The sequence below is a fragment of the Aotus nancymaae genome, unplaced genomic scaffold (assembly GCF_030222135.1).
Source record: "Aotus nancymaae isolate 86718 unplaced genomic scaffold, 86718_ANA_hifiasm-v0.15.2.pri h1tg000067l, whole genome shotgun sequence".
NCBI lineage: Eukaryota > Metazoa > Chordata > Mammalia > Primates > Aotidae > Aotus > Aotus nancymaae.
Genome location: NW_026988482.1, coordinates 6,031,187 through 6,045,404, shown reverse-complemented (window position 1 = coordinate 6,045,404; position 14,218 = coordinate 6,031,187). Strand labels below are relative to the sequence as shown.

General features: G+C 47.8%; 2 protein-coding genes across 2 annotated transcripts in view; one reads left to right on the top strand and one right to left on the bottom strand.

Annotated features, from left to right (window-relative positions):
• Positions 1 to 10,867, bottom strand: part of VPS8 (VPS8 subunit of CORVET complex) — a 353,273-nt gene extending 342,406 nt beyond the window's left edge. Inside the window, exons 1-2 of the mRNA XM_064366881.1 lie at positions 10,774 to 10,867; positions 8,284 to 8,463 (exon numbers count right to left, since the gene is read on the bottom strand). The gene's annotated coding sequence lies outside the window, so the exon portion shown is untranslated. The remainder of the gene's footprint in view (positions 1 to 8,283; positions 8,464 to 10,773) is intronic.
• A 179-nt stretch (positions 10,868 to 11,046) lies between these two features.
• Positions 11,047 to 12,723, top strand: MAGEF1 (MAGE family member F1). The gene has a single exon (XM_012457656.2). It carries the CDS (start codon positions 11,290 to 11,292, stop codon positions 12,211 to 12,213), a length of 924 nt encoding a protein of 307 aa, XP_012313079.1. The 5' UTR covers positions 11,047 to 11,289; the 3' UTR covers positions 12,214 to 12,723.
• Positions 12,724 to 14,218: the final 1,495 nt, after the last annotated feature.

The window sequence follows — 14,218 nt, the reverse complement described above, 5'->3', positions numbered from 1 at the left end:
AAAAAGTCTTAAAACCCCTGCATGGCAAAAACCCCATAAGCAAAGTAGAAAAACAAACGGCTAACTGAAAAAGAAATTACGACTCATTTCACAAAAGGTCAATCGCTCTAACACATATTTGTTCTTTTTTTTTTTTTTTTTGCCTTAGTCATGCATGAGAATCTAATACATATTTGTTTCCATAAATCAAAACCAATATCCCAATAAAAAGGTACCACTGTCAGAAAAAACACACACAGATGGCTTTTAAGCTTATGAAATAATGTTCAACCTCATCTATAACAACAGGAGAGCAAATTATATAGAATTTGCAATGATATACCCACTTTTCACCTATCAGATTTGCACATGTCCAAAATATTCTCACTTTCTCTTGTTGTAGGGAAACAGATACCCTCATTCTTTGCTGGTAGGGGGGCAATATGGCACAGCCTCATGAAGGACAATGTGGTATTTTCTATTGATGTTACCACTAATCTACTTTCCCCTTGATTCATCAGTCCTACTCTCAGAAATTTTCCTGCAAATATATTGCACACAGAAATGACATATGTACATATTACAAAATTATTTATAATAGGAAAATATCAGAAATATTTCAAATGTCCAGTTCTATGAGTTGGTTAGATATGATGATCCATCCACACCGTGAAACACCAGGAAGCTCTCTATACACTGATATGGAAGTCTCCACTATATGCCATTATGGTTTTTTTGGTTATGGTTTTGTTCTTTTTTTTTTTTAAGCAAGGTGCCAGAGGGGAGGGATGAACAGGAGGACACAGGGCATTTTTAGGGCAGTAAAAATACTCTGTATGATTCTATAGCGGTGGATCTATGTCATGATACATTTGTCAAAACCCACAGAATAAACAACACCAAGAGTGAACCCTAATGTAAAATATGGTCTTTGGTGATAATGATGCGATGTAGGTTTATCAACTGTAACAAATGTATTACTCTGGTGGGGGATGTTGATAGCGGAGGAGGCTATGGATGTGTGCAGACAGGATATATTTGGGAAATCTCTGAATCTTGCTCTCAATGTTGCTATGAACCTAAAACTGCTAAAAAATAAGTCTCTACAAAAAACAAAAACTAAACAGCAAGGTGCCCAATAGTATATATAGTGCTATCTTCTATGTAAGAAAGGATGGGGAATATACATTTGCATTTGCTTATAACAGTGAAAAGCAGTGTCCTATGGGAAGGGAAAAATTTAGCCACAAATAAGTCCCTCACATTGTATTTAATAATGAAAAATTGAAAACAAACTAAATGTGTAACAGTAGACATTAAAGGTGACATGGGGTCCATGGGGCAATTTCAATCACAAATAATTACCTTATAGGAAAATATTAATTAGAGTGAAAGATTCATGTATGTGAAGAAATATATGTTACGCGTATACAAAGCCACAGTGTACGTGCAGTATACACAAAATGACGCCACTGAAAAAAATAAAATTGCATGTGCTTAGAAAAATTGGAGGAGGACACCCACCAATGTATCTGTTTACTGTAGTTACCCCTGGTTAGTGAAATTACCGGTGTTATTTTGTCTTTGTTTTTTTCTTTTTGATGGTCAAGATTTTCTCAATTCTCTACAATAAATAGTATCTTCTAAAAATGAGAAAAAAATAAAGCACTAAGTTGTTTTTTTAAGACGGAAGCACTAAGTTATTTTCTTAATGCTTTAAAAACAAAGATGATTCAAGAAACAAATTCTGAACTATATAAGAATTGGCTCCCCCAGAAAGAGCCATATGAGTTAGGGATTTTGGCTAACTGAGGTGGGCTATCTCCATCTACTGATGACAAGGAGAAGTCTAGCATGGCCTTTGTCCTCACTGGGATACTTAGCCCCTCTTCCTCCTTCCCTTGAGTCTTTCTTTTTTTTTCTGAGATGGAGTCTTGCTTTGTTGCCCAGGCTAGAGTGCAGTGGCACAATCTCAGCTCACTGCAACCTCCACCTCCCAGGTTCAAGCAATTCTCTTGCCTCAGCCTCCTGAGTAGCTGGGATTACAGATGTATGCCACCACACCCAGCTAATTTATGTATTTTTAGTAGAGATGGAGTTTCGCCATGTTGGCCAAGCTAGTCTTGAACTCCTGACCTCATGATCCACCTGCCTCGGCCTCCCAAAGTGCTGGGATTACAGGCGTGAGCCACCACGCCCGGCCAAGTCTCTCTTGACTATAGGGTGTTGGCCACCACACTGGGAAAACAAAACTGCCCACCAGTATATGAAGGCTGGATGCTGCAACAGGCAGTGCTCCCCAAGAATCACTGGTCCAGCCACTCGTCTTCCAGCAGGTAAGTTAATAGACCTGTTGGGCCAGAAGGTGGGTGGAGGGTAGCATCACTGATGAAGAGGCCAGGGCACGAAGGTTCTCTGCAAAACTTGTTCCTGGCTCAGACCCTCCTTTCACTGCTTCTGTGACAGCCTCCTTGGCCATCTTAATCTTATTGCTGAGTTTGTTAAAAGAAAGGAGCTGCCGGGCACGGTGGCTCACGCCTGTAATCCCAGCACTTCGGGAGGCCGAGGCAGGCGGATCACCTGAGGTCAGGAGTTTGAGACCAGCCTGACCAACATCAGGCGAAACCCCATCTCTACTAAAAATACAAAAATTAGCTGGGCATGGTGGTGCACACCTGTAGTCCCAGCTACTCGGGAGGCTGAGGCAGGAGAATCGCTTGAACCCAGGAGGCGGTGGTTGCAGTGAGCTGAGTTCGCACCATTGTACTCCAGCCTGGGCGACACAAGCAAAACTTCATCTCAAAAATAAATAATAAAACAAAATAAAGGAGCAGCTACAAGGTGGGTGTCTCTCAGGCAGCCCCCTCCAAAAGTGCCAGGGCAAAGAGGTGGGCTCTGAGACCCAGGCAGCCCCCAGGCCCTTTATGTCTCCTGAGAGTTTACTACATCAGCCTCCTAACCAGCCCCGCCCTGACCACCCTACCTTCCAGGCCCCTGCCTCCCATCTTGAAATACAGCTAACGATTTTATTCCAGGGATCAAAACAGTTTATTGTAAAATCAGGGCTTCTCAGTCTTTACCACTGAAGCGCACCAACGGTAGACAAAAGAAATGCCTTCAGTTCCCCCAGGGGACTGCAGAGCCGGGAGCTCCTGCCAGCACACCCAAACTCTCTTTGAAGTCTCCTGTTTTCTCTTAAAAATTCATGAGAATGTTGCATTCTACTCCATGATATAGCCGAATTTCTTTTAATATGAAGATGTTTAAAATTATTCACCTCAAGGAAAATTGATGTTCCTGAAAGAAATATTGTGTTTATCCGGAGGCTTCAAGTATCCTCCTTGGAGAATTACAGGATAAAATCCAAACTCCTGACAAGCAAGGCTCTTTAAAATTGGGCCTTCATAAACCTTTCTGCTTTTCTGCTCCTGCACCTCGGCACATGCTCCAACGTCTGGGCCGCTGGCACTCGGGTCATTTCCTGATATGCCAGCTTCTTCCCAGGCCCCGTGTGTGTTTGCTTCCTTTGGGACCACACTCCCTGCCTGTTGACAAGCCACTATTCCTAAAGCCTCCAGGGGGATCAAACACCACCTTCCACAGGAAACCTTCTCTGATCGCCCAGGAGAGATACGATGTGAGAGGGGCCGTGAAAACAGCCTGTGTTTTGGAATCAGAAGGCTGGTGTTCATCCTGACTCCAACTCTTGACAGTGGACACATGATCTCACTTCTCTTAGATTTCATTTGTAAAATGGGGAATAATTATGCTGCCCTCAAAGGGCTGTTCTAGGGATTAAATGAGATCCAAGCAATTGTGCAGTGCCCAGCACACACTCCCTTCCACCCCTCCAGATTCCCATAGCACTTTACTGATCCCACTGATGTCAAGAGTATGCATCTACCTAGTCATTCTTTTTATGATGGCTTATTTCCCCTAAATAGATAAGTGGTTCCCAACATCCTCAAAAGCTTCTTGTATTACCCCCACGGTCCCACAGCTTGAAAGATTTTGGTTATTAAATTAAACACATTTATGATATAATAGCCTGCTTTTCTCAGTTCTTGATCCTGGTGAGCTTTCTGAACATTGAGAGGGTTGCCAGCCTTTCTTTTCATGCCTAACTCTAGGGACTTGGTGTTGGGCGCCACCCACCAAGGCCATAAACACCTTGAATCTCCAGCCCTGTTTCCACACTTCCCACAGCACCGTACTCAGCGCCTTGTGCTGAAAACACACCCAGTAACTGCTTGTGGCATAAACAAGAAGTTTCACACACACGACCCGGGAGAAGCCCTCTCCCAATAAGCTGGCTGGTGTGCAGAAAGGGGTCATTGTTACGGGAGGCAGAGCTGGAGGCAAGCCCTTCTCCATCCACCCAGAGCGGCACCCCCAATTATACCAGCTGGCCTCCAACTTCTGTGTGTGAGCCGATTAAAACGCACCCTCTCTCCAGTGTCTGGAAACTCCGGCAAGGAAAGTTTGCTGCCCAAAGTTGGCTTTTGACTAGAGTCTTAATAAGAGGCCTCGGCAGGCTGTGGTTAGAGAGACAATGTCACTTAGAGGAGCAGCTTGAAGCGGCAGTTAGGAGAAGAATTATTTTAATGAATACATTTCCTTTCAATTGTATGGGAATATCAAGATCCCATTAGAATGGGGAAGCAATTAGAACTAATAAAGATGAATGCACAGTCCTCTGTGCGTGCGGAATAACAAGCAGGCCACAAAGGGACTCCGGAGAGCCTGCTCTAATCCAACAAACCAGCGGCCAGCAGAGGGGAAACGGCTCTGTTCAGCCGCTCAAAGCGCCGGCGCCCTGCACATTCTGATCACGGCCTGCAAATGGCGTGAGGTAGGCCTCAGAGGTGGGGGTTGGGCCCCCCCCCGCCCTTGCCGGGCCTCTTGGGGATTGAGATGGGCTGTTGGCAGCCCCTTGGCAACAGCCATTCAAACCAGGGCTCTGGCTCCTGGCCAGGCTCTCGCCCGCCCCTTGCACTGGGCCTCATTGTGTCCAGGTGGCAAATGCCTTCTCGCCAACTCTCCTTCGAGGTTTAGAGAGGGGGTGGGACAGGGGAAGAGGGAGAAGGGGATGAATGAGTAGGGGGCCCTCTGCCCCCTGCCACTCCCCTCCCCCGCTGGCCAGGGTCTGCTCCTCCTCTGGGTTTGGTGTTGTATTACAGACACTGGTGAGTCACTGGCAGCCAAACACAGAAGTACTGTTGCTTACACAATTACTCTTCAAACAGTAACAAACAATTTTCATTACCCAAGTCAGATCGAATCATCCGCCTGGCCATCCTGCCTCAATCCCAGTCCCACAGACGGGACCCAAAGCCTCACACTCTGCCCATTCTGCTCTGACAAAACCAGCCTTCAATTTGTCCCGGCCTGGGGACAGGGACAAAGCTCTTCCTCTGATCCCTCCTTGGAGCCTGCTCAGCTGCACGGCTGTCAAGGCTGTCAGGAGAAATAGAGAAGCCAGGAGCACCTACGCAGCCTGGGGACCGTCAGATCGGGGGTGACATGCCGTTACTCAGCACCTGCGTGAAGGCGTTCAAGAGTTTGGAGGACTCTACTGCCGAGTTTAGAAGGAATCCAGCAAGATAACCCTGGCTCCCCACCAAAGTATTCGCTGGCCTCAAATGGAGTGTCAGCACTTGACATTTCTTTATTTAATCTTTTTTGGCCAGACGGTTTTTTCAACCAGGAATGTGTAAGCTGCTCCGAAATGTCTGTGTAAGAGGCCAGTCACCCTCATTACAGGGATTTTTCCACCACGTCTCCTTTAGAAAGGGTCTGTAACATTTTCTATCTGTTTCCTAACGGTGGGGCACTTTAAAAGCATATTTACAGTAATAATCTTGATTGGACTTCAAAATAACTCTGTGGGGATGGGCAAAACGAGGGTTGTTGGGGCCTAAAGATGAGGAAAAAGTGGCCCAGAGAGGTTCAGCGTCCTGTGCAGGGTCACAGAATGGGTGAGGAACGACCTGGTTCCGCGCTTTGTCCCAGGAAACCTCCCGCGCATCTCCACTGAGCACTGGGCATTCCAGGACAGTCCATCGTGCAATTCTGCTTTTCCAGCGGAACACCCTTCTCCCTTCCACACATGAAACTGCAGGAAGCACCGTGGGCTTTTGAAGACTCTAGTCTAGGCTACAAAGGAGCCTCTCTCAAGAAGATTCCAACCCGATAGTCACTAAAGTATATGACTTGCCATCTCCCAAACCAAAGACATACACCTTTCCTCCCTTTCCAAAGCTTAGGTAAGAAACGTGTTAAAAGTCTGCCTGCCCGGTTACATGTGGACACGGGAAACGGGAAAACCGTTTGTGTCCCCTCTACTATAAGGTCGGAACATCTAGGGATTAGCAAGAGGCAAGGCAGGGTCTGCTCACCTTTCTTACTCCTCGCCGCCTCATGTACCGAAAGGCCTCTGCATCCAATTTTTTAAAATCCTTTTTTATTTTTATACACTTTGAGGTATGATTCATTCACTAAGAAATGCATACCTGGCCGGGCGTGGTGGCTCATGCCTGTAATCCCAGCACTTTGGGAGGCCGAGGCGGGTGGATCACTTGACGTCAGGAGTTTGAGACCAGCCTGGCCAACAAGGTGAAGCCCCGTCTTACTAAAAATACAAAAATTAGCCGGGTGTGGTAGGGCACACCTGTAGTCCCAGCTACTTGGGAGGCTGAGGCAGGAAAATCACTTGCACTTGGAAGGCAGAGGTTGCAGTGAGCTGAGATCACGCCATTGCACCACTCCAGCCTGGGTGACAGAGTGAGACCCTGTCTCAAAAAAGAAAAAAAAAAAGAAAAGAAATGCATAGCTATTAAGTGTACAGTTTGGTAAGTTTTGACAAATGTATACCTACATCCAAATCAAGATACAGAACACTGCCGTCACCACCGAAACTTCCTGGATTCCCCTTTCCAGTCAACGCTATCCCAAGCCTCCCCTGCCCTAATTTCTATCACCATAGATTAGCTTTGAACATCAGAGAAATGGAATCATATGATAGGCATAATCTTTTGTATTTTTCTTCTGTCCCTCAACATATCTGCCAGACTCATTCACGTTGTGTCTGTAATTGGTTCCTTCTTATGAGTAACAATGTCATTCATTCAGTTCTTAAAATCCGGCCCTATTACTGTGGATTTGTCCCTCAAAACTCTTTTCACTTACTGTCTCCTCTGCATGCTCCTCTCCATGCATATATCACCTGCATAGCTCCCTGGCAATCCTTGTAGGGAGGAAAATATCTCAGTGGACTATTTTATCTCTAGCACTGTCCTTTTAGGTACGGGTGGCTCTCTCTGCCTTCAGGAAAAATAGATAACCAGGCAGTCTTGCTTCAGAGTAGACAGATCTGGGTTTTCATTTCTGGTCTAGCACTTAACAGACGGGTGGTTCGGGGCAGGTGATTTAACCTCTCTGTGACTGTTTTCCCATTTGTAAATGCAGATAATAATACCTTCCTAATAGAGATTTGTGAGGACTAAATTACATTGTACATAAAATGTTTGGCACAATGAAAGCTAATAATAACCTCAAGCTAGACGATCATAAACATCCTCTCTTGCTTCATTCACATACTTCCAGTTTTTCTAAGTCATATGATACAAATGGGTACATAGTTTCCAAAGTTTTTAAAAGGAAGATTTCATAATTAGATTTTGAAAAGTCTGTCAGATATGTACTTAAAATAAATAACTTATTTACTAGGGAAAAAAGTAAAGGCTTATGTCATTTATTCATTGGCAATTATATATTGAGCACTGACTATGAGAAGCTCTTCAAAAGAGCGAAAGACACAGCCCTAGCTTTTAGGATATTTGGTTTGGGGAGGGTAGCAAGATAAGCAAAACGTTCTAATACAAAGCGTAGTGAACGATAAATGTTCTAATGCAAAGCGTAGTGAACGATAAACGTTCTAATACAAAGCGTAGTGAACGATAAACGTTCTAATGCAAAGCGTAGTGAACGATAAACGTTCTAATGCAAAGCGTAGTGAACGATAAACGTTCTAATGCAAAGCGTAGTGAACGATAAACGTTCTAATGCAAAGCGTAGTGAACGATAAACGTTCTAATGCAAAGCGTAGTGAACGATAAACGTTCTAATGCAAAGCGTAGTGAATGATAATAACCATAATTAACATCTTTGAACGTAGTGGTTAAGAGAATGGTCTGTGGAGTCACACAATACGGGGTCACATCCCAGCTGCGTGACGCTGGGCAAGTTACTTAACCTCTTTGCGTGTAACCTCACCTGGGAAATGGTGCTAATAATACCACTTACCTAGCAGGGCTACAGTATCAGGAAAAGGTGGCCCAGAGTGGTTGAGAATCCTGTTGCAAGGTCGAAGAATGGGTGAGGGCTGACCTGGTTCCTCGCTTTGTCCTAGGACTCCTCCTCCACATCTCCGGAGTCTAGGCATTCCAGCACAGTCCATCTTGCAATCCTCATATTCTATATTGCCTATGAAAATATGCAATAATTAACAGCTAACATTTACTGAATATCAGTATGTGCCAAGCACTGTGTTAAATGCTTATGTGCATTACTTCACACAATCTCCACAATGCAGTTACTACTGTTATACTCATTGTACCGAAAAGGCAACAGAAGGGCAGAGGTGTCGGCAACTTGCCCAACATTACATAGCTAGTAAGTAGCAAACGGTGTCACAGAAAAGAAACAATTGTCTGTGAAATGGGGGGTGGCGGTATTACTACTTATATTAGTGAGAATCCGATGAATTAATATTTGAAAAGTGCTTAGAACGGAGCCTGGCACCTAATAAGGCCTAAATACCTGGATGTGAACAAATTGCTAAGGTGATTCAGAGATGGCAATAAATAAGTTCTATGCATGGTGACTAAGGAAGGCTTTGGGAAGGTGATGTTTATACTGGGCCCTGAATAGTGGACAGGATTTGGATAAATGGAGGTGATAGAGAAGGCATTTCAGACAGGGAAGAAAGGGAGGGAGGGAGGGAGGGAGGAGGAAGGGAAGGGAGGGAGGGAGGAAGGAAGAGTGGGGAAGGGAAGGAGGGAGGGAGGAAGGAAGGGAGGGAGGAAGGGAAGCAGAGAGAGAAGGAGAGAGGAAGGGAGGCAGGAAGGGAAGGAGGGAGGGAGGAAAGAAGACAGGAAGGGAAGGAAGGAGGGAAGGAGGAAGGGAGGCAGGAAGGGAAGGAGGGAGGGAGGAAGGGAAGGAAGGGAGGGAGGAAGGGAGGGAGGAAGGGAGGAAGAGAGGGAAGGAAGGAAGGAAAGAAGGAAGGAAGGGAGGGAGGGAAGGAGGGAGGGAGGGAGGGGGGCGGAAGGGAAGGAGGAAGGAAGGGAGGGAAGGGGGAGGAAGGAAGGGAGGGGGTGAAGGAAGGGAGGGGGGAGGAACGGAGGGAGGGAGGAAGGGAGACAGGAAGGGAAGCAGAGAGAGAAGGAGAGAGGAAGGGAAGAAGGGAGGAAGGAAAGGAGACAGGAAGGAGGAAAGGAGGAAGGGAGGCAGGAAGGGAAGGTGGGAGGCAGAAAAGGAAGGAGGGAGGGAGGAAAGGAAGGAGGGAAGGAGGAAGGGAAGGACAGGAGGGAGGAAAGGAGGGAGGGGAGCAGAGGGGAGGGAAAGAGGAAAGGAAGAAGGAGAGGGGAGGGAGGAAGAGAGGGAGGAAGGGAGGGAGGGAGGAAGGGAGACAGGAAGGGAATCAGAGAAAAAGGGAGAAAGGAAGGGAGGGAAAGAGGGAGGGAGGGAAGGAGGAAAGGAGGGAGGGGGAGGGAGGGAAGGAGGAAAGGAGGGAGGGGAGAGGAAGGGAAGGAGGGAGGGAGGAAGGGAGGCAGGAAGGGAAGGAGGGAGGAAGGGAAGCAGGAAGGGAAGGTGGGAGAGAGGGGAGGGAGAGGAGGGGAGGGGAGGGAGGGAAGAAGAGGGGAAGGAAAGAAGGAAGGAGGGAGGGAAGAGAGGGAGGGAGGGAGCAAGGAAGCTTGGCGTCGGGAGGGAGAAGGGGGCTGCGGAGCCCCTCCTCACCCAGAAAGGCACAAGGGCCTTGGCAGCCAAAGCTGTAGCAAGGCGCAGGGCCCCGCCATCTGAATCGGATGGTGGCAGAGTTGGTGCAGTTTTTCCTGGTGAAAGACAAGAAGAGTCCCATCACACGCTCGGATGGGACTCAGAGGGAGGAAGGAGGGAAGGAAGGGAGGGAAGAAAGGAAGGAGGGAAGGAAGGAAGGAAGGAGCAAGAAGCAGAAGAAAGCTCAGAGTGTGTAAAAAAAGAAAAAGAAAGAAACACGTGGGAGTAGTCAAATTTGACTTGGGCAAAAAAAAAAAAAAAAAAAAGACTCCCGTTTCTTCCAACCCATCCCTAGTCCTGCCAGCTGTCCTTCCTCAGTGTATCTTATCATTTTCCTCTCATCCCCATGGAATCTGCTGTCCTTACTCCCTCGTCATAATGATCCATTGAATAGTATTTATGGAGTTCCTCTCTGTGTCTGGCACTTCTCTAGGCACTAAGGATACACCCGGTGAATAGGCCAGGTCCCAGTTCCCAGTTTGCACTATAATCATCATCCAAACTGGATTCCCGCTTTCAGCCGGCCGAACTCCAGCGCATCTTCCACGTTACCGCCAGAACAGGAAGACACAGTTCGGGCCTGGACGCTCACTTGCTTAAATCCTTCTGCAGGATCTTTTACTTCCGTCCAGAATAAACGTCCATCTCCCTAGCATCCTTTGCTGACTGGCTCCCAGCCTTCAGCGTGCACTCTAGAGCCATGGAAAAGCCCTGAAAGTCCGAGATGCACACACTTACACGTGGGCACTTGCAGAGAAGCAGGTGGGCGGCATTCCATCCCTATTTCACCCCTTGTACCCTGAAACGTTCCCCACTCTGCATGCCTCGGAGGGGAGAGGCCTGATACATTCCCCCGCCCCCGACTTTCCGAGCCTAAAATCCAGCACAGGGTGCACCCCCGTCCCCACCCTCTGGCACTTCCACACAGAGCCCAGACACACCCCAACCAAAAGGGACCGGAAGAGGCGGGGCTTCGCGCGGCACTGGGTCGCCATCCTGGCTGCGGCGGCCGGAAGTGGCCCCTCGCGCGGGCGCAGACTGAGGCTGCGCGCCGCAAGTCCCGGCTGCTGGCGGCGTTGCGGGCGCAGTTTCGACTCCCGTGCGGTGCCGCCCAGCAGCCGCCGAGCTCCCTCTGCCATCGCTCCTGATCCTCCCGCCGCCCCAGCCGCTGTCCAACCCCTCTCCCGGCACCTGCGCGGCGGCTCACACACCCCTCGGCCCTTGTACGCGCTCTGCACCTGCCTGCGCGGAAACATGTTGCAGACACCAGAGAGCAGGGGGCTCCCGCTCCCGCAGGCCGAGGGGGAGAAGGATGGCGGCCATGATGGTGAGACCCCGGCCCCGACCGCCTCGCAGGAGCGCGCCACGGAGAAGCCTGGCGCCGGGAGGGAGGAGGGGGCTGCGGAGCCCGCCGTCACCCGGAAAGGCGCGAGGGCCTTGGCGGCCAAAGCCTTGGCACGGCGCAGGGCCTACCGCCGTCTGAACCGGACGGTGGCGGAGTTGGTGCAGTTCCTCCTGGTGAAAGACAAGAAGAAGAGTCCCATCACACGCTCGGAGATGGTGAAATACGTTATTGGAGACTTGAAGGCTCTGTTCCCGGACATCGTCGCGAGAGCCGCAGAGCATCTGCGGTATGTCTTTGGTTTTGAGCTGAAACTGTTTGACCGCAAGCACCACACTTACATCCTGATCAACAAACTAAAGCCTCTTGAGGAGGAGGAGGAGGAGGATCTGGGAGGAGATGGCCCCAGATTGGGCCTCTTAATGATGATCCTGGGCCTTATCTATATGAAAGGTAATAGTGCCAGGGAGGCCCAGGTCTGGGAGATGCTGCGTCGGTTGGGGGTGCATCCCTCAAAGAATCATTTCCTCTTTGGGTATCCGAAGAGGCTTATTATGGAAGATTTTGTCCAGCAGCGATACCTCAGTTACAGGCGGGTGCCTCACACCAATCCACCGGAATATGAATTCTCTTGGGGTCCCCGAAGCAACCTGGAAATCAGCAAGATGAAAGTCCTGGGGTTCGTGGCCAAGCTGCATAAGAAGGAACCCCAGCACTGGCCAGTGCAGTACCGTGAGGCCCTGGCAGATGAGGCCGACAGGGCCAGAGCCAAGGCCAGAGCTGAAGCCAGTATGAGAGCCAGGGCCGGTGCTAGGCCCGGCATCCACTTCTGGTGAGGGTTGGTGAAAAGGTGGCCAGTGGGGTCCCCGTGGGAATGAGCTACTGTCCTGAGTCATAAGTAGTATAGGTGGGGCAAGGGTCTTATTTCTGTAGAAATCGTGTGACTTTAAGGATTTAGATTTTGTATCTTGTTATGTTACGTTTAATATACTGTTAAAATGCTGTTTGTCAGTGGAATTGGTCTACTGTTTCCTGTAGGATTTTGTTGTAGAGTTTTGCTGGTTTTGTAAAATGGATTGAACTTTGTATTTATACTGTGACTTTGAACAGATGACGCAGCATTGGAAGGCTGTACTTTGATGGTTTAAAGGAACTCCGTAGCATGATCTGGTACCAGGGGAAAATAACGTGTCTAGCCTCCCAACACTTGTTTGTTGTATATAAAAGAGAAAGAACTGCCATGTACCTCTGTTTGCTTAGCTATTTGAGTATCTAGAGAAACATTAAAATGCAATGAATTAGCAGTTTACACTGGTACACTTAATAAATTAAACATTTGTGGAGCATCTTGTTTTCTGCGATGCAATGTGTGGGCACTTGGGGATAGAATACTCAACAAAATAAAGGTCCTATTTTTTTTCAGAATTAGTAAGTAAATAAACAAGAAATTAACAGTGCGGTGAGTTGAAGCCTACAAAGGGATACTTAACCGAGCTGAGGTGATTGAGTGAGGTTTGCTTGGGGTTACCTTTAGTCAGATTTTGGGGAAAGGGGAAAAAGATGGGACAGGGGGAGGGGGAGGATAAGGAATAGAGGAAGAAGATGGAGGTAAGGAAGCCAGGTGTTGGGGATAGTATTAAAAATGATTTCAGACCCTGCGTAGTGGCTCATGCCTGTAATCCCAGCACTTTGGGAGGCTGAGGCAGGCAGATCACCTGAGGTCAGGAGTTCAAGACCAGCCTGGCCAACATGGTAAAACCCTGTTTCTACTAAAAATACAAATATTTGCCAGGCATGGTGGTACATGCCTGTAATCCCAGCTACTTGGGAGGCCAAGGTAAGAGAATTGTTTGAATCTAGGAGGCAGAGGTTGCAGCGAGCTGAGATTGCACCATTGCATTCCAGCCTGGGTGACAGAGTGAGACCCCGCCTCAAAAAATAAATAAATAAATAAATAAAAATGATTATTTCAGATTACAGCTGCCTTGGTAACGAGCACACTTGACACGTGGCAGATCTGGAAAGTACTCTACCTTTGCCATGCTCTCGTTCCAGACCAGATGGCTACAGTGCACAAACATGGTGACTCTTAACTTTTTGGCCCTTTCTGTCTCTTTTTCAGCCTCTACAGGGTTCCCTCTTCTACCAAAGCTGTCAGAGACCAAATAAGGTAACGGTTCTGAAATACTATGTAGCGTGGATGAAGGGTACATCAATCTTCTACTACCAAGAAGTTCCACTTTAGGATTTCTCCCCCTGGTGCCAGGAAGCCCAATTCCCTCTTCCATGCTTCTACCTGCTGCTTTCTAGCTGCCACCTCCCATTTGGAGGAGACCTGTAAGGCATCCCTCCCCTTCATATTATCCATAGAGAGTCATCTGTAAGCAACTCTAGCTTCTTCAATGCCCACCACCTTCTGCGGGAGGATAAATCCGGTAGAAAGGGTACTTAGAATCATAGGGAATTTAGGGAAGTGATTCCCAAACCAGAGAGTGAGCAAGGGTGGGAGGTGCATGCAGATCATGAAACTGTTCCCCGACAACTGCCACAGACAGGAGAGCTGCTTTCTCTTCTCGTCAGGTTTTTCTTCCAGTTGTATCCAATTGACATCTCTGAGGATGTTAAGGTTGGCATGGAATACAAACTACTTTGGGACATAGAGAATCTAACAGATCAGATTGGGACAAAAGCTACCAGCTTATAGGCAAAAAAGTTGCTAATGGTTAAAAGTGTGACTTCTGGGTAGTTTATGGTTCATTAAACATAAATATTGAGTGCCTACTCTGTGCTAACAACTTTGATGGGTACCAGAACTATTAAAATGAGAAGACTGGCTTTGCC

Coding starts and splice junctions, on each gene's coding strand:
- MAGEF1 (XM_012457656.2), top strand. CDS start 11,290: ATGTTGCAGACACCAGAGAGCAGGGGGCTCCCGCTCCCGCAGGCCGAG.